The sequence below is a fragment of the Somniosus microcephalus genome, chromosome 7 (genome assembly GCF_052327205.1).
Source record: "Somniosus microcephalus isolate GS21.2 chromosome 7, FLI_Smic_1.0, whole genome shotgun sequence".
NCBI classification, from domain to species: domain Eukaryota; kingdom Metazoa; phylum Chordata; class Chondrichthyes; order Squaliformes; family Somniosidae; genus Somniosus; species Somniosus microcephalus.
The window spans coordinates 23,172,084-23,197,834 of NC_140993.1; the positions used below are offsets into that span (position 1 = coordinate 23,172,084).

Below are 25,751 nucleotides of genomic sequence, written 5' to 3' on the forward strand. Positions count from 1 at the left end.
ATGAGGAGAAATTTCTTCTCTCAGAGGATCATAAATCTGTGGAATTCTCTGCCCCAGAGAGCCGTGGAGGCTGGGTCATTAAATACATTTAAGGTGGAGATTTTTGCAAGATAAGGGAGTGAAGGGTTATGGGGAGCAGGCAGGGAAGTGGCTTTGAGCCCAAGATCAGCCATGATCATATTGAATGGCGGAGCAGGCTCAAGGGGCCAAGAGGCCTATTCCTGCTCCTATTTCTTATGTTCTTATGATGGTGTATATATCTGCCCATTTAGACTGCGTCCCTTCCACGTTCAGTTTAATAGAACAGAAAAGAGTTAAATACCTTCTAGTGCATAAAAGAAAAGGTTTAATGAACTAATTACTTATACTCTGTGCAGGAACCTCCGTTACCCAAGTGACAGCAACAGATGCTGATGATCCTTCCTATGGGAGCCATGCCAGGATAGTGTACCACATCCTTCAGGGACAACCATACTTCTTGGTGGAGCCAACTACAGGTAAGACAAGTATCTTGCACCTCGCAATAAGAAGGACTTGATAGGCTAGCTTAAGTAATAAGTGGCATTGAACACTGAAGGTGTGCGGGAGACATACATTGACGAACAAATTGGCATTAAACTGAAATTGGATATCATTATCCGCGACAGTTCACACAACCAGGAGCAGGATAAAGAACATACAGGAAACTTTCGATTTACCGGCACCTAAATAACCGGAAATCTCGGTTAACCGGCAAAATTCAGGAGTAGGTTCAGGTAACTTTTATTACTTGCCTTCCTCCATTTGTTGCTGTGCAAGGGTGTGACTGCAGCTGTTGCTAAGCTACAGAGATGCTTGCAACTTGTGGCCATTGTTCTGAAGCTGTAGGGTTTGTTGCTTTATACGGAGCTCTCAGCTCCGTATCTTTTACTATAGCTTTCGGTTATCCGGAATTTTTGATGAACCGGCACCACGTCGGTCCTGTCCATGCCGGATAAAAAAAAGTTTCCTGTACATAGGAACAGGAGTAGGCCATTCAGCTCCTCGAACCTGTTCCGTCATTCAATTAGATCATGGCTGATCTGTATCCTAACTGCAGTCACCTGCCCTTGGCTCCACATCCCTTAATACCCTTGGCGAGCACAATTCTATCGATCTCAGATTTAAAATGATTAATTAAGCTAGCGTCTACTGATTTTTGTGGGAGAGAGTTCCACACTTCTACCAGCCTTTGCATGAAGAAGTGTTTCCTCACTCCTCTCCTGAATGGCCTGGCTCTGATTTTAAGGTTATGTCCCCTTCTCCTAGACTCCCCCACCAGCGGGAAAAGTTTCTTTCTATCTACCCCATCAATTCCTTTCAAAATCTTAAAAACCTCAATCAAATCAGCCCTCAGCCGTCTATGCTCCAGGGAAGACAAACCTAGTTTATGTAATCTCTCCTCATAATCTAACCCTTGGTTAAGAAAGAAAAGAATAAGAGTAAATCAGTGCTTTTCATGCTTTGGTTCGTAAGATCTACTCAGAAGGTTGTTCAGTATCTGAAAGAGAAAGAAAAGTTCTAGTTCCAGCTTTGACTTTTCTTGTACAATTCAAACTTTGTGCCAACACTCTTTATTTCTGGTGACTGCCAGTGCCATCCCAGCGAACTCAAACTTAACCTGAAGTGTTAAGTGAAGGAAGTAGCTTCCTTCATGGTTATCAATCTACAGGGTGTGCACGGCAGGTATTATGGCTTGCTGACCATATATGCCTGGCCCCTACAATAAGAAATAATATACTCCGCCAACAGACCACACACTTCAAGCTTAACTACAAACTATATATCGGAAGATTTGGGGAATTTAAATTCAATGAAATAATTAGTATTAGTAATGGTGACCATGAAACTATCGGATTGTCGTAAAAACCCATCCGGTTCACTAATGTCCTTTAGGGAAGGAAAGCTGCCGTCCTTACCCGGTCTGGCCTATATGTAACTCCAGACTCGCAGCAATGTGGTTGACTGCCCTCTGAAATGGCCTAGCATGCCACTCAGTTATGTAATGCAGCTCACCTTCTCAAGGGCAATTAGGGCCATGTCAGGGATGCCCACATCCCGTGAATGAATAAAAAAAAGGGAAAAAAAACAAAGTCAATAATCCAATAAACAGTATTAAGGTTGACCGACACCTGAAACTTGTTTCTGAAGCTCAAAGTATTCATAGAATCACATAGAGCCACTGAGCCAAGGCTAACACTGAAAGGCAGCATTGGGAATCCCCAATCCCGAATCCAACTGGGAGCCCAGGCTCCACACTCTTCATAGAGGGCGGTAGTGGGAGGGAGGTTGGAGGTTGTGGGGCCTGGCATAACCTGCCTCCTGCCTTCCATTCGACTTCTGTGGGAGGTCCCACTGGAGGAAATTCCGTGCCAGTATAAATCACTGAGACAGAACTATGTGGATGAAAGGAAGTACTGAATAAGGGAAAGGACACTTAGGAATTTGAATACTTTGTTATTTTGAGCTTGAGAAACAAGTTTAATATATTGGTGCAAACAGGAGACTTGGCTTGATACGGGAATGGTAGCGTAGTGGTTATGTTACTTGAACTAATAATCCAGAGGCCTAGACTAAAAATCTGGAGAAATGAGTTCAAATCTCACCACGGCAGCTGGGGAATTTTAATTCAGTTAATTAAATAAATCTGGAATAAAAAGCCAGTATCAGTAATGGTAACCATGAAAACCATGATTGTTGTAAAAACCCAACTGGTTCACTAATGTCCTTCAAGAAAGAAGATCTGCCGCCCTTACTGTTATGTATTGTGTGTTCTCCTCCCACCTGTGGTGGTGCTGTCACAGGAGGTAAATGGTTGGGTGTTCTCTGTTAAGTTTTAGCTCTCTTTGTTCGGAACTTGCTAGAACTTCCTTTCCTTCCAATAAAGCACTTCATGTTTGAATCTCTGAGTTCTGAGTCCTAAATTGTGTCTAGGTAGAAAGGTACCGACACAACAAGTGGCAACGAGGAGCGGATGAATCTGTGTACGTTACAGGTGCAGTGAGTAAACAGAAATTTTAATTTGAAATGTGAGATGGCTACTATATTAGGAAACATCGGTGATTTCGATGAAAATGTGGAGCAATGGAGCGCTTATACGGAACGTTTTGACTATTTTGTATTGGCGAATGCGGTGGCAAATGAAAAGGTCGTGCCTACCTTTTTGAGTGTAATCGGGCTGAAGACATTCAATTTACTTCGCAGCCTCGTGCGGCCAGATAAACCAGGAACTAAAACATATAAGCAACTCGTGGAAATTCTTGGAGCACATTTTTCACCAAAACCTCTGGTTATTGCTGAGAGATTTCGATTTCACAAACGGAATCAAGAGGAGGAGGAATCAGTGACGATGTTTATTGCTGCTTTAAAAAGGTTATCAGAACACTGCCAGTTCAAGGAGGTGCTGAAGGACACCATTAGAGACAGACTCGTGTGTGGTCTGCAAAATCCAGCCACACAGAAGCGCCTTCTTACTGAGGACAACCTTACTCTTGAAAAGGCCATTGAAGTTAGCGTCTCCATGGAGATGGCGGAAAAGGAGGCTCACCAGTTGAGTTCAACAGGGAGAGTTCACAAGGTGTCGTCTGAGCCTAAAGGTGCGCGGAACGGCACATGTTACCGTTGTGGGAAAACGGGCCATCACGCTAATGACTGCTGGTGTACGGAGCTGGAATGCCGAAATTGTGGCAAAAAGGGTCACATTGAACGCGCCTGTAGAGGTAAAAAAAAAGAACAGACAGAGCTGGGAAGCATGGAAGCAAAATGTCTGTATTTGGACAAGAGAGGAAAAAGAGTGTTCATTCAGTGCAGTATGATGGAACAAGCAAAACAGAGGGGAGCGACACCTCTGAGGAGGAAGATGTGCACATACTGACGGTTGCAGGTGATTCAAATGGCTACTGGGTGTCACCACTGGTGGAGGGACAATCAGTGCGGATGGAGGTGGACACAGGCGCGGCTGTGTCCCTTGTTTCAGACACTGTCTACAACAAAATGCTAAAGCATCTTACCCTTCAGCCAACAAACATTGTGCTAAAGACGTATACCGGTGAACCTGTGGCCATGAGAGGCGTCATTGAGGTGACAGTTAAATTGAACGGACAGACTGCAAAACTGCCACTATATGTGGTAAAGGGAAATTACCCATCGCTGCTGGGACGTGCGTGGCTAGAGAAAATCACGCTGGACTGGCCTGCAGTCCGCATGATGTCAAAAGGGGAGTCAGGTCTGACTGCAGTGTTAAACAAACAGGCAGAACTCTTCAATGGGGAACTTGGGAGCATGAAAAAGATCAGCGTGAGACTGGACATTAAACCTGACAGCAAGCCGAAGTTTCACAAAGCCCGACCTGTACCCTATGCAATTAGGCCAAAAGTTGAGGCTAACTTGGAGGCCTTAGTCGAGAATGGAGTCCTGGAGCCTGTGAGCGTGAGCAAATGGGCCACACCCATTGTTCCTGTCCTGAAAAAGGATGGATCTGTTCGAATCTGCGGGGATTTTAAAGTGACTATTAACCCGGTGCTGTCTGCGGATCAGTACCCTCTTCCCCTCATTGAGGATCTTTTTATGGGCCTGGCCGGAGGGCAAAAGTTCAGCAAAATAGACTTATGCCAGGCTTATCTACAAATGCATGTCGATGACAAATCAAAGGAGTTGCTGACAATTGTGACACACAAGGGGCTATACAGGTACTGCCGCCTTCCGATTGGAATTACGTCGGCCCCTGCTCTATTCCAAAGGGCAATGGATCAGATTTTGAGTGGACTGCCAGGAGTCCAGTGCTACCTGGACTACATCCTTGTCACTGGGACAAATGAGGAGGATCATCTTCTGAACTTGGATGCGACACTACAACGACTGAAAGAGTACGGACTCAGAGTTCGTAAAGACAAATGTGAATTCTTTCAGTCTTCAGTTGAGTACCTGGGCCATGTGATTGACGCTACTGGCCTGCATAAGGCGCCGTCAAAGGTCAAGGCGATCGTGGAGGCCCCAGCACCCCAGAATGTGAGCCAGTTACGTTCATTTCTGGGGCTACTTAACTACTATGGGAAGTTTATTCCAGACTTAGCAACATTGCTGAAGCCGTTACATCAGTTGCTATGTCAAGGCAAAATATGGAAATGGACTGAACTGTGCAACGAAGCTTTCGCCCAAGCAAAGAAAGCATTGCTGAAATCGGAGGTCCTGACACACTTCGACCCAAAGCTACCCATGCAGCTAGCATGTGATGCATCACCATATGGTGTGGGAGCAGTCATATCCCACATCATGCCTTTCGCCTTCGCATCACGCACCTTGAACAAGGCCGAGAGTAACTATGCGCAGATCGAGCGCGAGGCCTTGGGAATCGTTTTTGGAATTCAAAAATTTCATCAGTACCTGTTTGGGAGAAGGTTCACACTCCTGACGGACCACCGTCCATTGACTTCAATCTTCGGGCCCCACACCGGAATTCCGTCTCTCGCTGCAAGCAGGATGCAAAGGTGGGCTTTACTGTTGTCAGGACACACATACGACATCAAATATCGCAAATCAGACTTGCACGACAACGCAGACGGTCTCTCGAGGCTACCCTTGCCTGTTACTCCCCCAGAGCCTCGTCAGATAGACATCTTCTACTTTAGACAAGTAGAGGGAGCACCTGTCACTGCAGTTCAGGTGCAAAGGTACACCCGCAACGATCCAGTCCTGTCTGAGGTAATGGACGATGTCAATCGAGGGAGAGCTATAGGAGATTCTCCTAGTTTGAAACCTTACGTTTCAAAAAGAAATGAGCTCTCCGTCCAGGCAGGTTGGCTTCTTTGGGGACGCCATGTCATCATTCCGCCACCTCTGAGGGAACCGATACTGCAACAACTTCATACAGGCCACAGTGGGATGGTTCGGATGAAGGAAATGGCAAGAAGCTACTTCTGGTGGCCAGGTCTCGATGGGAATATTGAGGAGAAAGCCAAAACATGCTCCCCATGTAAAAGGGTCCGGAATGTTCCACAGCTGGCAACCCTACACCCCTGGGATTGGCCTGCAGAAGTGTGGCAGCGAGTACATGTGGACTTCGCCGGTCCTTTCGAAGAGAAGATGTTTATGGTGGTTGTAGATGCTCGTAGCAAGTGGCTGGAGGTCGCTGCGATGAGGTCTACCACGGCAGAGAAAACAATTGAGAAACTTGGTGAGATGTTCAGCCGTTATGGCTCACCGGAACAACTCGTAAGTGACAATGGTCCACAATTTGTATCACAGGAGTTTGCAACTTTCCTGCATGTGAATGGTGTCCAACACATCAGGTCTGCGCCCTATCATCCCTCTACTAACGGCCAGGCAGAAAGGTTCGTGCAAACTTTGAAGCACGCCTTGAAGCCATCACAAGGTCAGGGCTCAATCCACCAACGTCTGAACAGCTTCCTGTTGTCCTACAGGAACGAGCCGCATGCCACAACCAAAACTTCCCCTGCTTCGCTCATGATGAAGAGGCAGTTGCGGACAAGTTTTGACTTACTCAAACCTCCAAGGGCAGAACAGGTTGTCCATTGTCAACAACAAGCTCAAGTTGAAAAGAGAGAGAAAAGAGCCAAGGAGAGACGGTTTCATCCGGGAGAGCATGTCCTAGCTCGAAACTACAACACTGGACCAAAATGGGTTCCTGCTACGGTGATCGCGCAGACGGGCCCTGTGTCTTACACGGTTGAGACTGCTGAGGACGTCGTCTGGAGAAGACACACAGATCAACTGTTGCTAGGAGCAGAGACAGCCACAGAGGCTCCAACGGCTGGTTGGCCTGAACTGTTTCCGGATGATACCGCAAACCAGCATCCCTTGCCACAGTGCTCTTCTCCAACACAGGAAGTCAAAGAGACTGTTCCACCTGTGCAAACTCCTGACTTTCAACTGACACAGGCACCTTCTCCATCCAGGCCTGTGTTAATGCCTACTGCTGTGGAAGCCAGTGATGACCGCCGGTATCCTGTCAGGGCGCGGCGGCCTCCAAGACGCTTGGATCTGTAGGCTTAGCGACTTACCCACATGACTGGGGCAGAATAAACCCCAAGGTAAAGTCAGGGTTTGAGGCAGTCTACCTCTACCTTAGGTTCGTTGAGTGCATTGAAAGTAACTTACCTGTTGAGGAATAATGTGGACCTTCCATTTAAGAGGGGAGGAAATGTTATGTATTGTGTGTTCTCCTCCCACCTGTGGTGGTGCTGTCACAGGAGATACAGTAAATGGTTGGGTGTTCTCGGTTAAGTTTAGCTCTCTTTGTTCGGAACTTTCCAGAACTTCCTTTCCTTCCAATAAAGCACTTCACGTTTGAATCTCTGAGTTCTGAGTCCTAAATTGTGTCTAGGTAGAAAGGTACCGACACAACACTTACTCGGTCTGGCCTATATGTGACTCCAGACCCACAGCAATGTGGTTGACCCTTAACTGCCCTGTGAAATGGCTTGGCAAGCCACGCAGTTGTAACAAACCGCTGCGACAAAGTCACTATGGGAATATCTTCACCGCATGGACTGCAGCGGTTCAAGAAGGCGGCTCACCACCACCTTCTCAAGGGCAATTAGGAATGGGCAATAAATGCTGGCCTTGTCAGCAATGCCCACATCTAATGAATAAAAATAAATAGAGGCATTGAGTACAAAAGCATGGAAGTTATGTTAAACCTGTATAAATTACTGATTATGACGGAGCTGGAGTATTGTGTCCAATTCTGGGCGCCACACTTCAGAAAGGACATCATAGGCCTTAGGGATGGTACAGAGAAGATTTACTGGAATGGTAGCAGGGAAGAGGGACTTCAGTTATGTGGAGAGATTATAGAAGCTAGGGTTGTTCTCCTTAGAGCAGAGAAAGTTAAGGGAGATTTAATAGAGGTGTTCAAAATTATGCAAGCTTTTGATAGAGTAAATAAGGAGAAACTGTTTCCACTGGCAGGAGGGTCAGTAACCAGAGGACACAGGTTTAAGATAATTGGCAAAAGAACCAGAGGGGGGTGATGAGGAGAATTTTTTTTAACGCAGCGAGTTGTTGTGATCCGGAACGCGCTGCCTGAAAGGGCGGTGGAAGCAGGTTCAAGAGTAACTTTCAAAAAGGAATTGGATAAATACTTGAGAAGGAAAAATTTGCAGGGCTACGGGGAAGGAGCAGAGGAGTGGGACTAATTGGAGAGCTCTTTCAAAGAGCCGGCACAGGCACGATGGGCTGAATGGCCTTCTATTTAACTGTAAGATTCTGTGATTCTAAGATGCAAAAGCTGGCAAGAGACTGGAAACAAGAGACCTGAGAGCCGGCTGCTTGTCCTGTGCTTTTGCAAATGTGCTGCTGTCGGAGACTGAGTTGTGGAGGTGGCCATCGATCTCTACCAGCAGGGGCCATTAAGCCAGCTGTCCGATGCCCTCCTGATGCCAATCCCAACTGTGCATCAAATCCAGGCTTAATCACATCTCGCATTTTGGATTCCCAAAACCTCATCGGTGGGACACTTCCTGAAGGACAGTCCGATAGCGTTAGCTGCCAGCCCCTTGGAGGAATTCCCTGGCAGATACCACGGGTGCTACTTGCTGCCCAATGGAAGCCTGCAGAGCTGGCAATGTGCTGAACTGCTTGGTAAGAATTGGCAATCCTACCCTGACCAGCTTGCAGCAAACTCTGAAATGAGACAAGTAGCTGATTCACTCGTTCATGCTCATTAAATACCCTCCACTTCACGCCTGGCCGTGAGTTGTTATGGTCACAGCGAGTTGTTGTGATCTGGAATGCGCTGCCTGAAAGGGCAGTGGAAACAGATTCAATGGTAACTTTCAACAGGGAATTGGATTTATATGTGAAAAGGAAAACATTTGCAGTGCTGTGGGGAAGGAGCAGGGGGACTGGGACTAATTTCAAAGAGCCGGCACAGGCATGATGGGCCAAGTGACCTCCTTCTGTGCTTTTTAAAATTCATTCATGGGATGTGGGCGTCGCTGGCTAGTCCAACATTTATTGCCCATCCCTAAATATCCTTGAGAAGGTGGTGGTGAGCCGCCTTCTTGAACCGTTGTGTGGTGAAGGTACTCCCACAGTGCTGTTAGGGAGGGAGTTCCAGGATTTTGACCCAGCGACGATGAAGGATCGGCGATAAACTTCCAAGTCAGGATGGTGTGTGACTTGGAGGGGAACTTGGAGGGGGTGGTGTTCCCATGCACCTGCTGCCCTTGTCCTTCTAGGTGGAAGAGGTCGCGGGTTTGGGAGGTGCTGCCGAAGAAGCCTTGGCGAGTTGCTGCAGTGCATCTTGTAGATGGTACACACTGCAGCCACGGTGCGCCGGTGGTGGAGGGAGTGAGTGTTTAAGGTGGCGGATGGGGTGCCGATCAAGCGGGCTGCTTTGTCCTGGATGGTGTCGAGCTTCTTGAGTGTTGTTGGAGCTGCACTCATCCAGGCAAGTGGAGAGTATTCCATCACACTCCTGACTTGTGCCTTGTAGATGGTGTATCATTCTATGGCGCTATGATTTGATGACCCCATGAGGGTCAGAAGCAAGAAGTGGATCGACTGACTTTCATTAAAGGCACAGTTTGTGAACCTCTAGGTCTGTCCTTTCCTCGACTATGATCAACAGCTCACACCTGCGTGCCCTTCTCTAACTCACTAACACCCTCAGGAGTGCATAGCTCTGAGCTGGTGCCGGCTTCACAGGTGCAGTTATGGTGGAGAGCAAAGATTGAAGACTGCAGTCGCGAGGGAAGTGGTTCCTCTTCTTTGGTTAGTGACTTTTATGGGAATAGAGAAGATGGTATGTGATGAGGAGATGGGCATTTTTATACATATTATCATTGCGATGGGAGTACAGGGGTCAGTTTACGCATTGCTGGCGTGGTTCCTTACCGACTGGCAGTGCCTATTGAAAATTTGGGCCCATGTTGCCCACAATCTTTCAGCCATCAATATTAATGTTTGGAAGACGGTGGGCAATGCACACCCAGCATGTGCTGCCAGTGCTGAGGCCATCCATTGACACAGCAGACTTGCTGCTGATATTCTGTATTCCCTGGCGAAGTAAGATGGCAAGTGCCAACAAGGGCACTTAAAAAGGGCACAAAAATTGAACTCTTATTCATTGCACTCTTGGGGCTAGATCTATGAATTTGTGCGATCGTGTAAAACGTGCTGGGAGAGATGTAAAATGGGCTGTCGACTCTCACACCATCGCACAAAGAAAGACTTGCATTTATATAGCACCTTTCATGACCACCGGACGTGTCAAAACGCTTTACAGCCAATGAAGTACTTTTTGAAGTGTAGTCACTGTTGAAATGTGGGAAACGCAGCAGCAAATTTGCGCACAGCAAACTCCCACAAACAGCAATGTGATAATGACCGGATAATCTGTTTTTGTTATGTTGGTTTAGGGATAAATATTGGCCCCAGGACACCGGGGATAACTCCCCTGCTCTTCTTCGAAATAGTGCTATGGGATCTTTTACGTCCACCTGAGAGAGCAGATGGGGCCTCGGTTTAACGTCTCATCCAAAGGCGGCACCTCCGACAGTGCAGCACTCCCTCAGCACTGCACTGGAGTGTCAACCTAGATTTATGTGTTCAAGTCCCAGGAGTGGGACTTGAAACCCACAACCTTATGACTCAGAGGCGAGGGTACTACCCACTGATCCACAGCTGACACAAAAGTCTAGATCCACCCCTCAGTGCGCTAAGAGAAAACTCCTAGGGGGTGAAGTTCCCTTCGTTTGTGCCTCCGGTGGGAAGCGCTAACGGGGCTCGAATGGCATTTCCCCCCCCCCGAGGTGATAACCGCGCCTCCCGCAAAATTCCGCAGGATGTTAGCGGCGGCGCTACCGGATATCGCCCCGATCTTCTGCGCCCGGAGATCCTGACGTCATCTCCGGGTGCACAGTGCCCCGGTAGCTCCTTGGGAGAAAGATTCGCCCTCGCGCCCCCGTGGCAGGGCCGGACGATGTTACCGACTGCGGTAGGGATCGCGAACAGTGAGACCGGCCGCTTGCGGGTCGCAACTTAACGGCGCAGTGGCCGGCCGACATGTAAAAAAAAAATGGCGATTAAAAAAAAATTGTTTTGAGCGCCACGATCGGTCAGCCCGGCACTCAGCGTGCGCGGCACTCCCGCTCCCTGGTGCTCCAGCAGATGCCAAAAAAAAATGCAGAGCTCATAGTGGGGAGCCCTTCCCTTTAATTGAGGGAAGAGCCCCTGCAATGCGTCAGTGCCAGGCCTGGCCACAAGTGGCGCTGCTGAGCACATCGCCCCAGATCGGGACATTCCCCGCTGCTTGCGCTCTAAGAGACACGCGCTTGATTTTGTGCTTCACTTCCCTCTTGGAGCAAAAGGTGGGAATTTCTCAAATGTTTGAAAAGTTTTCGAAAAAGGGGGAAAAAAAAGAAAATCAGCAAATCGCCGTTCACCACACGAGATGGCAGTCTGTTACAGAGGTCCACTATTCACTGGGAGGAGAACCACCTCCTGACATCTTTTTTTTAATATTTGCATAGCTCTGGGCATCCCTAGTTGCTCTTGAGAAGCTGGTGGTGAGCCGCCTTCTTGAACCGCTGCAGTCCGTGTGGGGTTCATAGCTGTTAGCTTCAACTGAGTGACTTGCTAGGTCATTTCAGAGAGCAGTTAAGAGTTGTTGTGTGTCTGGAGTCACATATAGGCCAGACCGGGTAAGGACAGCAGATTTCCTTCCACTAAAGGACATTAGTGAACCAGATGGATTTTTACAACAATCCGATATGTTCACGGTCACCATTACTGATACTAGCTTTTTAATTCCAGATTTATTTAATTGACTGAAATTAAATTTCCCAGCTGCCATTATGGGATTTGAATTCACATCTACTTGATATCATTAAGTTGAGGCTAGCCCAGATGACATTACCACTACGCTACCGTTCCCATCTAATGACAGGGGTAAATATTTTCCACGTTACTTTGAGGAAGAAAAGAGTCAAAATAGTTTACTGCGTTCCCTCAATGCTCCTTCATGAAAGGAAAAAGCAGCTTTCTTTAAACAGTTTCTTTCCAGCGATACTGCGGGGAAATCAGAACTGTTACAGCGCCTTAGAAGAAATGTGGTGAATACTAATGACAGCAGCATCTGCACACATTCCAAAGACATGAATCTTTTCCCGGTGCTCCTAATTTAGAATGCTAATTTCCTTCGAAAGTCATAAACTCTAGATTTTTTTTTTCGTTTTTATCTTGCACTAAGCCATCCCTGGGCAATTTGTCGAGACTCTCTGAAAAATCTATTACAAAGTACTTTACATCTCCCAGTTGATCCTCGGCGATTTTTTTTTTTATCCGGACGGTTTTGTTCTTCTCGAGGGTGATTTGCAGCGACAGCCTCATCCACAGAGCCTGGAATTTCCTGCGTGTTTGCGCCCAGAAACACGCCGACCTGGGTACAACATGTTCGAATCCATCCCCCCCCCACCACCTCCCACGTCACAAATGCGGGTTTCCTGCTCGTAAAGAAAGACTTGCATTTATATAGCACCTTTCACGACCTCAGGATGTCCCAAAGCGATTTACAGCCAATGAAGTACTTTTTGAAGTGCAGTTACTGTTGTAATGTAAGAAAACATGGCAGCCCATTTATGCACAGCAAGATCCCACCAACGGCAATGTGATAATGACCAGATAATCTGTTTTAATGGTGATTGTCAAGGGATAACTATTGGCCCCAGGCCATCTCCGCAGCTCTTATTCTGAATTGTGTCGTGGGATCTTTGACATCCACCTGAGAGAGCAGACGAGGCCTCAGTTTAATGTCTCATCTGAAAGACGGCACCTCCGACAGTGCAGCATTCCCCTCAGCGCTGCACAGGGAGTATCAGCCGCGATTATGTGCTCGAGTCGCTGGCATGGGAGTTGAACCCACAACCCATTCCTGACTCAAAGGCGAGTGTGCTGCCCACTGAGCCACTGGCTGAGGGTCCCGTCAAGTTGTGACCGAGGCAGATGAAAACCAACTGCCGCAGGAAGCCTTGAAGCCGTTCTCACCTGCTTTGCGTCCCTTTTGAGTCTCGGAGCGCAAACACGCAGAAAACTTCAAAGCACACGCAGCGGAGCCTTAACTGTGGAAATGTAGGCCAGCAGGTTCCTCAACCTGTACAGGTCTGGATCCATCCTTGCTGCCATGGGGCAGTGGGGGTGGGGAAGGGGGTGGAGGGGTGGGGTGGGGACCTGCGCAGGATTAGTCGAGACAGCAGTGAGGGGCCTGCGGTCGCAGGGAACCAAAGCCCCGTTCCGCAGGGCTGGGGAGTTCACGGATGGATCCCAGAGTCCTGGCACCCCTCTGCTCCACCAACCGGAGCCTCTTCAGGCCTGCAGCCATTGAGCACATAGTCCAGGCTGATTCTCCAGTGCAGCACTGAGAGATTGCAGCAGTGCCGTTTTTCAGTGAGATGTTAAACCCCGTCTGCCCTCTCAGGTGAACATAAAAACCCCATGGCCACTGACATGAGTCAGTCATTCATTAAAGAAAGACATGAAATAATACTTAGTGGCCTGCGGGTGGTGCTGTCCAGGGAGAGTATAAATACTCGGGCACGGGCCCAGCTTGCACAGGACATTCTTAACAGGAACTAGTGAAGGACACAACTAGACCTCCATGTTGTAAAACAGTTGATTAAAGCTTTGTTAAATGCTTAGACCAAGTGCCTAGTAGTTTTCGTACATCAGCCACTATTTCGAAGAAGAGCAGAGGAGTTCGTCCTGGCCATTATTTATCCCCTCAATCAACATCAATAAAACAGGTTACCTGGCCATTATCACATTGCTGTTTGTGGGATCTTGCTGTGCGCAAATTGGCTGCCCCGTTTCCCTACATTACAACAGTGACTACACATCAAAAAGTACTTCATTGGCTGTAAAGCACTTTGGGACATCCTACAGTTATACAGGGCCTTGGTGAGACCACACCTGGAGTACTGTGTGCAGTTTTGGTCTCCTCACCTAAGAAAGGATATACTTGCCATAGAGGGAGTGCAGCGAAAGTTCACCAGACTGATTCCTGGGATGGCAGGACTGTCGTACGAGGAGAGATTGGGTCGACTAGGCCTGTATTCACTCGAGTTTAGAAGAATGAGAGGGGATCTCATTGAAACTTATACAATTCTGACTGGGCTAGACAGACTGGTTGCAGGGAGGATATTTCCCTTGGCTAGGGGGTCTAGAACGAAGGGGCACAGTCTCAGAATATGGGGTAGGACATTTAGGACTGAGATGAGGAGGAATTTCTTCACTCAGAGGGTGGTGAACCTGTGGAATTCTCGACCACAGAAGGCTGTGGAGGCCAAGTCACTGAATATACAGGAAATTTTCGTTTAACCGGAGGTTATATGTCCGGAAAGCTCTATCTACCGGCAAAATTCAGGAGCCGTTTCCTATAAGTTTTTTTACTTCTCGTTGCTTTTTTTTTCCCAGTCAGGCTCTGCAAGGTCTAGCTGAAGCTGTTGCTTAGCTACAGAGACACTTTTAAGCTGCGGCCGACTGTTTTGAAGCTGTTGCTAAGCAACAGGGTTTGTTGATTCACACGGAGCTGAAAAGCTCCGTATGTTTTAACATTAGCGCTGGTTTCTACGGCAGTTTTGATGGTACGGCACCAGCTCGGTCCCGTCAGTGCCGGATACCAGGAAGTTTCCTGTATTTAAGAAGGAGATAGATGGATTTCTAGACACAAAAGGCATCAAGGGGTATGGGGAGAGAGCGGGAATATGGTATTGAGATAGAGGATCAGCCATGATCATATTGAATGGTGGAGCAGGCTCGAAGGGCCGAATGGCCTACTCCTGCTCCTATTTTGCTATGTTCTATGTTTCTATCCTGAGGTCGTGAAAGGCGCTATAGAAATGCAAGTTCTTTCTGTTTCCCTTTATCTCACCCAGGAGGGCCGATAGATCACCGTCCATGAAGTTGAAAGCATTCTTTCTCACAGCCTTCTCCTCTGAGTCAGTTATCTGTGAGAAGTAAAAGGTTTGAGACAATGGAGACTCTCTACAGAGAAATTTAAAGGAATGAATTAAAAACCTGTATGACAGCGAGTTGTGTCCTGCTTTCCTTGCACTCTCCAGCCTCACTCGAAAGGAGATATTCTTTTGCTCCCACTTTTAGAGCCCTACACAGTAGCACCTTGGGGCCCCATTGGTTCCATTCCACTTACGTTCAAACCACATTGGACAATTCCGCCCAGTTTGCGTTCGGGCGCGTGCGAATGGGATTGGCACAAATTTGAGCGCAACTTGACCTCGGGCGAGTGGGCACGAGAAATGGCGCAGTTTGTGCTCCAGGCCTAGGGTTTTTTTTTCCATTGTTCCCCCCTCACGGCCACTCACTGAGTCAACCTAGCCACACAAGAGAAAGCCAGTGATTATCTAACTTTGATTTCATGAAATAAATGGGCAAGTACCTCCGTGGAAAATGAAATGCTTAGCCTGCGAAGTGTAAGAGGGTGCTCGTATCTTAGCTACAACTGACATACATTTTCTCTGCGCTTTAAGTGTCCTAGATAGAAGTATTCAATAAAATAGGTCTGACCTGATTTAGGCAGCTGAAATGTCATTTCGTGGAAAAGAATGAACCTCAAATTACTCACACCAGCAGAAATTACCTCTTAGCGATTCGCACATATTATCCCATAGGGACATCCTTTCGAATTGTGACTATGGCTTTATACAAGTTAATAGAAACAATTGGATTTTCAATTTTTGTTTGTTGTTAAGTGAGTTCTTATCTGACTTGTTGTACAAGAATGTTTTTTCTCAAACCAAGTGGGGAATATGTTCCACAGGAATTATTCGCGTTGCTTTACCTAATATGGACAGGGAAGCCAAAGAACAGCACCTGGTTATTATAGAGGCGAAGGACATGGCTGGGCTAAGGGGGGGCCTCTCAGCGACAACAACCGTGACCATCACCTTGTCTGATGTTAATGACAACAGACCGAAATTCCAGCACAGTAAGTAACTTCCAGCTCAACGGGAATTCTCATTATCATAAAAGATATAAATATTGAAGACAGGGCTTAATGTCTTCCTGGAACTATTAGCATAAACTTGTAACCATAACTGCTTTTACAAACATACAGCGTAACTTGTTCGCAAAGGCCACCTGGAGCGGCAATCTGTCAGCCTGAGATAAAAAGAGATAAATAATTCAGGATGTGGAGACCACCCTCAAGCGTCCTTTCAGTCCTGACTGTTTTATATACTGACCCGATCGCATCTCTACTGCAAGAGCTGAGGGTTTGAGGTTCCGGTCGCCTGTCACTTTAATTCTCCGCTCCACTCCCACTCTGACCTCTCTGTCCTCGGCCTCTTACACTGTTCCAATGAAGCTCAACGAGGAACAGCACCTTTATCTTTCGATCCAGCACTTTACAGCCTTCCGGACTCAACACTGAGTGCAACAATTTCAGACCACAACCTCTACCCCCATTTTTTGAGAGGGCAGCTGTTGATGATTCTGCTATTCCCATTTACACCTCTTCTGAACTCATCTTTTGTTTCTTTACTTGTCCCATTACCATCTCCTTTTGCCTCGTCCCATCATCCCTTTTGTCAGTTAATGTCTCCCGCCTTCCACCCGATAACAGACATTCCCTTTGTTCTTTCCTCCCCTCCCCACTTTATCTGCCCCTGCACTTGCTTAAAACCTGTTACATCTCTAACTTTTTCTGGTTCTGACGAAAGGTCATCGATCTGAAATGTTAACTCTGTTTCTCCCTCCACGGATGCTGCCTGACCTGCTGAGTATTTCCAGCATTTTCTGTTTTTATTTCAGATTTCCAGCATCTGCAGTGTTTTGCTTTTGTTGAGGGTTCTGGTTTTGTTGTGCATTCAATACCGAGCTTCGGTCCCCCGTTTTGGGTGTGCTGTGTGGGTTGTTTAGTAAATGCTCATTTTTTTTAAATTCGTTCCTGGGATGTGAGTGTCACTGTCAAGGCCAGCATTTATTGCCCATCCCCAATTGCCTTGAGAAGGTGGTGGTGAGCCGCCTTCTTGAACCGCTGCAGTCCCTCAAGAGCAATTAGGGCTGGCCAATAAATGCTGGCCTTGTCAGCGACGCCCACATCCCGTGAATGAATTTTTTAAAAAGTCGGTGTGGTGAAGGTACTCCCACAGTGCTGTTAGGGAGGGAGTTCCAGGATTTTGACCCAGCGACGATGAAGGAATGGTGATATATTTCCAAGTCAGGATGGTGTGTGACTTGGAGGGGAACTTGGAGGTGGTGGTGTTCCCATGCGCCTGCTGCCCTTGTCCTTCTAGGTGAAAAAGGTCACGGGTTTGGGAGGTGCTGCCGAAGAAGCCTTGGCGAGTTGCTGCAGTGCATATTGGCCCTGAAATTAGGATCAGGAGCTTGCCGCGCGTGCAAGCCCCCCGATCTGCACTCACCCTGTGCGCCGACATCTGAAGCCCGGGCCTGCTTGCATTTCCTGTCACAGGCCCGGTTCCGATGTCGGCGCGATGTGCTTACCTGATCCAGCGGCGTAGTTAGTGCGATGTGCCGGCTGGGATCAGGTGAGCACTGTACAACCAATCAGGGGAGGGGAAACTCATTCATGAGTTTGAGAGTAAGAACTGTCAAACTCATGAAAAGTGTGGGCTGCCAAAACACTACTTTAACTTTAAATAAAATTTTAAAAAACATCCCACTGATTATAATAACTATAAATAAGTTTTAAAAAATGTTTTAAACAATTAATCAATTTTTTGAAAAAAATAAATTTTTTAAAAATAGGGTCTAAAACTAAACTTACCATCCTGTAAATTCTTTAAAAATAACAAACCTGTGGAAAAAAAATTTCTACATTGTACTAAAAGCCCACTTACCTGAAAAACTAAATACTTACGTCTTGTTTTTCCACGCGTAAAGACCGGAGGCCTTTACACGCGCGCAACTCTGAAAAAAAAAAAGGAATTTTACTGCGCACGCGCTGCCTGTGCAGTCGCGCACGTTCTGCCTCTGAGCCCCTTCGTTCAGAGGACAGGAAATGCCAGTTTTCCCCGCATGCGCTGTGCATGCTGAAAAACGGCATTTCCTCCGGCCAGACGCGTGAGTACCCCGACCGTACTCACGCGTTTGGAACGGAATTACTGGGCCATTGTAGATGGTACACACAGCAGCCACGGTACGCCGGTGGTGGAGGGAGTGAATGTTTAAGGTGGTGGATGGGGTGCCAATCAAGCGGGCTGCTTTGTCCTGGATGGTGTCGAGCTTCTTGAGTGTTGTTGGAGCTGCACTCATCCAGGCAAGTGGAGAGTTTTCCATCACATTCCTGACTTGTGCCTTGTAGGTGGTGGAAAGGCTTTGGGCAGTCAGGAGGTGAGACACTCGCCGCAGAATACCTAGCCTCTGACCTGCTCTTGTTGCCACAGTATTTATGTAGCTGGTCCAGTTAAGTTTCTGGTCAATGGTGACCCCCCAGGATGTTGTTGGTGGGGGATTTGGCGATGGTAATACCGTTGAATGTCAAGGGGAGCTGGTTAGACTCTCGCTTGTTGGAGATAGTCATTGCCTGGCACTTCTGTGGTGCGAATGTTACCTGCCACTTATCAGCCCAAGTCTGAATGTCGTTCAGGTCTTGTTGCATGCGGGCATGGACTGCTTCATTATCTGAGGAGTTGTGAAGGCACTGAACACTGTGCAGTCATCAGCGACATCCTCATTTCTGACCTTATGTTGGAGGGAAGGTCATTGATGAAGCAGCTGAAGATGGTTGGGCCTAGGACACTGCCCCGAGGAACTCCTGCAGTGATGTCCTGGTGCTGAGATTGTTGGAACTGTTGCTCTAAGGTCCAGAAGGTGCCTGGTTCTGATCCCTATTCTGCACTGAGTTCGCTGGAGTTGGGAGTGTTGCAATTAGCCTTAGTGTTCTTGGACTAGCAAGAGGAAAACATATCAACCGGCGTTCCCACTGCTGATCCCTTCAATAGGGTGGAGGTGGGTATCGAGTCAGGATTAGGCTTGACTGTAATGCCTTGCATGATGGACTAGGCTGTCAACATTTACTCTTTAAGCTGACACATGAGGAATAATCAATTTAAAAAGCTACCAGAGGGGACCTATCACTCATTCATGGGTACTGTAGTGTAGTGGTTATGGTACTTAGTCTAACAATCCCAAGGCCTGGATTAATAATCTAGAGAATGTGAGTTCATAATCTCACATTGGAATTAAGTTTTTAAAAGAAAATTGGAAATAATAAAGCTGGTGTCACTAAGAGTGACCATGAAGCTGTCAGATTGTCGTAAAGCCGAATGTCATTGGTTGCTCAGTGGGTAGCACTCTTGCCTCTGAGGTTGGGGTTCACTGTCCCACTCCCGGAGACTTAAGCACAAAATCTAAGCTGTCACTCCCAGTGTAGTGCTGAGGGAGTGCTGCACTGTCGGAGGTGCCGTCTTTCGGATGCGACGTTAAACCGAGGCTCCATTTGCCCTCTTAGTTGGACATAAAAGATCCCACAGCACTAGTTGAAGAGCAGGGGAGTTCTCCCCGGTGTCCTGGACAATATTCCTCCCTCAACCAACACTCCAAAACAGATTACTGGGTCATCATCACGTTGCTGTTTGTGGGACCTTGCTGTGCGCAAATTGGCTGCCGCATTTCCCACATTACAAGAGTGACTCCACTTCAAAAGTACTTCATTGTCTGTAAAGCATTTGGGATGTCCTGAGGTTGTGAAAGACGCTATATAAATGCAAGTCTTTCTTTTAAAAACCCAACTGGTTTAAGAATGTCCTTTAGGGAACGAAACCTGCCGTCCTTACCCGGACTGGCACACCAACACAGTTGACGCTTTACTACCCTCTGTAGTGGCCTAGCAAACCGCTCGGCTGTGTCAAACCGCTGCGAGGAGAAGGTTCGCTACCATCTCCTCAGGGCAACTAGGGTTGGGAAATAAATGCCGCTTTGTCTGAGAATTAGTAAAAAACAAAGCTTCGTCCCAATGGCGAGTCGGAACCTCCGGGAGCTAAAGGCCTGTGGATGCTGAATCGTTGAGCAAATTCAAGGCGGAGATCGATAGATTTTTGGACTCTAAGGGAATCAAGGGATGTGGGGCTAGTGCGAGGAAGTGGAGTTGAGGTCGAAGATCATCCATGATCTTATTGAATGGCGGAGCAGGCTCGAGGGGCTGTATGACCTACCCCTGCTCCTAATTCTTATGTTCTTATCTTCTAAGGGTAGAAAATAGGAAGGAAAAAAGTTAAAAGGCCTTTTGGTGTGATGGATTGTCTTCCATGGCCTATAAAAGTATTCAATACTCAGCTGATGGGAAGCATGTCAGTTCTTCTTCCAAGTCCATTATGAACATTACAAATTATTACCAGTTTAAAAAAAGTGCTGGACAAATAGTTTATATAAAGCAACTTCCATGTCATGAGCACTAATATTTCTTTTATTCAACAACAACTGATTCTCATTTCTTTTTCAGATATGAGTTTTCATTGATTCATGTTTTAGTTTACTTTGTAACATGTCTTTTATTCACTAGATTTTTTTTTTGCTGCTTATTGTTTAATGCACAGAGTCAAAACCCAGATGAAAGTGTAAAACCGCCATAGATTTACCTCACAGATCCAAACAACATTTCCAATTGCTTATAGATGTATAAATAAAAAGACTTGTATTTCTACAGCACCTTTCATGACCTCAGGACGTCCCAAAGCATTTTACAGCCAATGAAGTACTTTTTGAAGTGTAGTCACTGATGTAATGTAGGCAACGCGGCTGTCAATTTGCGCACAGTAAGCTCCCACAAACAGCAATGTGATAATGACCAGATAATCTGTTTTAGTGATGTTGATTAAGGGATAAATACCCTGCTCATGGGATCTTTTACGTCCACCTTAGGAACATAGGAACATAGGAACAGGAGTAGGCTATTCAGCCCCTCGAGCCTGTTCCAACCTTCAATGAGATCATGGCTGATTTGTGACCTAACTCCATGGACCTGCCTTTGGCCCATATCCCTTAATACCCTTGGTTAACAAAAAGCTATCAATCTCCGATTTCAAATTAACAATTGATCTAGCATCAATTGCTGTTTGTGGAAGAGAGTTCCAAACTTCTACCATCCTTTGTATGTAGAAGTGTTTCCTAACTTCACTCCTGAAAGGTCTGGCTCTAATTTTTAAACTATGCCCCCTAGTCCAGGGCTGGATTTTACCAGCCCTGAGGAGGCGGGTTCGGAGGCGGGACTGCTGGCAAAATCAAAAAGAATGGGAGCGGGTCCCGAACCCGCTCCTAGCCCGCCTCCAACCAATCTTCCCGGGAGTCGATCCCCAATTTGTGCAGGGACCCGATTCCCAGCAGCGGGAAGAGGATTATAGCCACTTAACTGCCTGTTAGCAGGTAGTTAACAGGCAGTTAAGAGGCTTTTTCCCATTTTGAGACTTCTGCTGCGGGCTTCCCAACATTGGGGAACCCCGCCAGGGTAAGTGAGGTGTGCTGTGGGTCTGTTGTAATGTTTGTGTATCGATGACAGCTGCAGAAGTGGTGTGAAGAATCCAATGGGACACTGGTGAGTATCAGAGGTAAGGAGATGTTGGGAAAGTCATTTTTAATGTGTTTAGATTTTTCTGTAGGTGACAATCTTTGAAGTGTTTGTGTGGCCTCACCTCATTGGGAGAAGTGACATCGCTTCTGTAACCTCATCTGCAGCTACCATCTGTTTTATCCTTAGGAGAGAGTCATTGGAGAGTCTGGATGCAAGGGCTCACCTTTGTACAGTGATGGTCAGTGTTTGACAGCACCTCAATGCTGTTAAACACTGTCAAATCATCTGTCAAAAATAAATGGTACATGTCCCTTTAAGAAAACCGGCAAATGAAGCACCATCAACTGACGTTATCTGACACCAGCTTTCCCTTAATTGGCCGGCAAGCCCGCAGGGCGGGCATAACAAGGCCAATAAGGGCAAAATAGCGTCTGTTTGTCAGACGTCACTGGGGGTGGGACTAGAACCCAGAAGGCAGCAGTCCCGCCCCCAACTCATCTCAGCAGGTAAAATCCAGCCCCTAGAATCCACCACCAGCAGAAATACTTTCTCTCTATCTACCGTATCCCCCTTACTATCCTGAAAACTTCAATCAGATCACCCCTTAACCTTCTAAATTCTAGGGAATACAACCCAAATTTCTGTAATCTCTCCTCGTAACTTAACCCTTGAGTTCCGGTAAATCACGCTGCACTCCCTCCAAGGCCAATATATCCTTCCTAAGGTGTGGTGCCCAGAACTGCTCACAGTGCTCCAGGTGTGGTCTAACCAGGGTTTTGTACAGCTGCAGCATGGCTTCTACCCCCTTGTATTCTAGTCCTCTAAGTATAAAGGGCAGCATCCCATTAGCCTTTTTGATTATTTTCTATACCTGTTCATGAAATTTTAATGATCTATGTACGTGGACCCCCAAGTCTCTTTGGACCTCCACTGTTTATAGCTTTTCATCATTTAGAAAGTACCCTGTTCTATCCTCTTTAGGTCCAAAGTGGATGACCTCACATTTGCTTACATTGAAATTTGATTTGCCACAGTTTTGTCCATTCACTTTATCTATCAACATCCCTTTGTAATTTTAAAGAGCAGACCGGGCCTCGGTTTAACGTCTCATCCGAAAGACAGATGCGTACAATTATGCAAAACAATCAGGAAAATCCCATCGCTCCAGTATCTTCTGAAATTTGCAACTGGTCAGACATTGCTGCTCCCTCAACCCATGATTGCCATCATTATCCTCTATCAAAGTGTTGAAATTTCCTTTCCTGAGTCCATCCCTCCTTCCAAGCCAATGGGTGAAATTTTCCTCCCCTCAGTGCCAGTCATCGCCAATCTACTGGTAACTGCCGCTCTGCTTCCAGACAAAGGCTGTACAATCGGAGTCACAATCTGAGAACATCTGCATTGAGGCGCTGTCCACACCCAGTGCTACATAAATGTTTAGTGTTCATCCGGAAATCAATCGAAGAAAGCTTGTTCCCCCTGTCTAAACTCACTGTTATCTTTTTTTCCCTTGAGCTTGCACCAGATGGCACTCCACTGCAAGTGAAAAACGGATAATAAATAAAATGGATAATGTGGTGGGCTGAGAGAAACAGAGTGACAATCAGAGTGAGGCACAGGTAACACAGGAAACCTGTCACATCGAGGGAATATAAACTCTCGTAAATCTGTTAAATGTTCAGTACACTAAACAAGTACCTAATGGCCCACTTGTTTTGTGGGGGGTGGGAGTGTATTTGCATCAGTGTTTTTTTTATTCATTCTCGGGATGTGGGCGTCGCTGGCAAGGTCAGCATTTATTGCCCATCCCTAGTTGCCCTTGAGAAGGTGCTGGTGAGCCGCCTTCTTGAACCGCTGCAGTCCGTGTGGTGAAGGTACTCCCACAGTGTTGTTAGGGAGGATTTTGACCCAGCGACGATGAAGGAACGATGATATATTTCCAAGTCAGGATGGTGTGTGACTTGGATGGGAAACTCGGAGCTGGCGGTGTTCTCATGCGCCTGCTGCCCTTGTCCTTCTAGCAGGTAGAGGTCGCGGGTTTGGGAGGTGCTGCCGAAGAAGTGTGATACAAACATTGCAGTTATTACTGGGGAGGAAAGGTTGCTGATCCGGGAGCATACTGATCACGGACAAAGAACGTGAGACTACTTCAAGCCCCATTAATTGAGCTTCACCTTGCCTTTGTATAACTGCAACTTTAAACACAAAGCGTCCTGCTGGACCATCATTGTTAGAGGTGGCAGGACAGTTACATAGATTACAAAGAATGTACGGCACAGAAACAGGCCATTTGGCCCAACTGGTCCATGTCGGTGTTTATGCTCCACACCAGCCTCCTCCCACCCCTACTTCATCTCACCCCATCAACAGAACCTTCCATTCCTTTCTCCCTCTTGTGTTTATCTCACTTCCCCTTAAATGGGTCTATCCTATTCACCTCAACCACTCCCTGTGTTCCACATTCTCACCACTCTCTGGTTAAAGAAATTTCTCCTGAATTCCCGATTGGATTTATTAGTCAATATCTTGTGTTTATGGCCCCTAGTTCTGGACTCCCCCACAAGTGGAAACATTTTCTCCAAGCCTACCCTTTCATTCTTGAAGTGGCGCTTCGTAATTTCCAAACATGCTGCCACTGAGCTTTGAGGCTTTAGCAACGAGTAGACGCGTGTCGAAATAAAACGTTCCAAACCATAACTTTGTCTTTAAACTGTTTACTGTAACACCTTACAAACAGAATTACAAAGCAAAACATGTTTAAACGCACACAGTCAAAAACTGTATTGCTCCAGCCCTCAAAGCTTCTGCCTTCACCAGCCTCGTGGTGCTTGAGCTGTAAAATGGCTGGATACCATGTGACAAGCTTAAGGACTGTACCATTGTAGCAAGAATAAAGGGGGTCTCTCAGCCTATACTATTGTAACAAGAAAAGAGGGGGTTTCACAATACAATACGTCAGTCAGGTAAATTAACTGTATTATACTATTTAACCAATATTTTAAAATATTTTCTTTCTTAAACTTTCATGACTCTTACATTCTGGCCCCTAATTGACTAGGCACATGAAGCATATCAACTACTCAAACATTAAGAGTCATAAACTAATGAGTTCAACATATTTACAATATAAATGTCCATTTTTTTTTGTTCAGGAACCTTTCACGTTGCTTCTTGTAGCAGGCAGAGCTTTGTGATCGGTCTTTCCAGGGTACTGGTCTTGGTTTGCAAACAAACACGACGAACAACACCTCTGGAGTCTGGCATGGTCTTAATTATTTTTCCCATCAACCAAGAATTTCTAGGGGCTGAATCATCCATGATTAAGACGATGTCTCCGGCAATGAAGTTCCTCTTTACTTTGGACCATTTTTGACGCTCCTGTAGCAGAGGTAAGTATTCTCTTGTCCATCTGGTCCAGAAAAGGTCTGACATATACTAAACTTGCCTCCACTTCCGATGTGCATACAGATCTTCTTTTTTGAAGACTCCCGGGGGCATGACTGGCTGTGTTTTCAACAACAGCAGGTGGTTCGGGGTCAGGGCTTCGAGGTCATTGGGATCATCAGGTGTCTTAGTTATCAGTCGGTCGTTAATGATGGCTTCAACCTCACACAGAACGGTTTGAAGTCCCTCGTCGTCAAGCACTTGCAGCTTCAGTACAGAACTGAGTAGTTTTCTTACGGTGCGTATCTGTCTTTCCTAGACACCTCCATGGTGGGATGCAGCCGGTGGATTGAAGATCCACTTAATTCCTGTTTGCATCATGGCTTCCTGTATTTTAAGCTGATTCCAACCTTCAATAGCTTCCCGTAGTTCTCTCTCTGCTCCGACAAAATTAGTGCCATTATCAGAACGCATAATGGACACCTGTCCTCTTCTACAGACAAAGCGCCGCAGGGCGTTAATACAGGAATCAGTGTCAAGCGTGTGTGCCACCTCAGTATGAACTGCTCTGATGGTCAAACAAGTGAAAAGCACACCATATCTCTTGACAAGGCTCCGTCCTTGCTTTACCTCGAAAGGCCCGAAATAGTCCACCCCCACGTTTGTAAATGGGGGCTTGTCTGGTAACAAACGGTCTTCAGGCAGATCTGCCATTTTCTGCTCCCCAGCTCTAGCGTGTAACCATCTGCAAACAATGCATTCAGAAAGTATTTTTCTTATTACAGAATTAGCTCCTGGAATCCAGTATCTTTGTCTTAGCTTCGCAAGCACGTGGTTCCTCCCA

The 25,751-nt window shown here is 46.7% G+C and overlaps 1 protein-coding gene across 1 annotated transcript in view; it reads left to right on the plus strand.

Moving 5' to 3' along the window:
- LOC147114555 (cadherin-7-like) overlaps positions 1-25,751 on the plus strand; it is a 190,992-nt gene that overhangs the window by 93,727 nt on the left and 71,514 nt on the right. The window contains exons 4-5 of the mRNA XM_085992295.1: positions 378-497; positions 15,815-15,982. Of these exons, the coding sequence (XP_085848421.1) occupies positions 378-497; positions 15,815-15,982 (288 nt within the window). The remainder of the gene's footprint in view (positions 1-377; positions 498-15,814; positions 15,983-25,751) is intronic.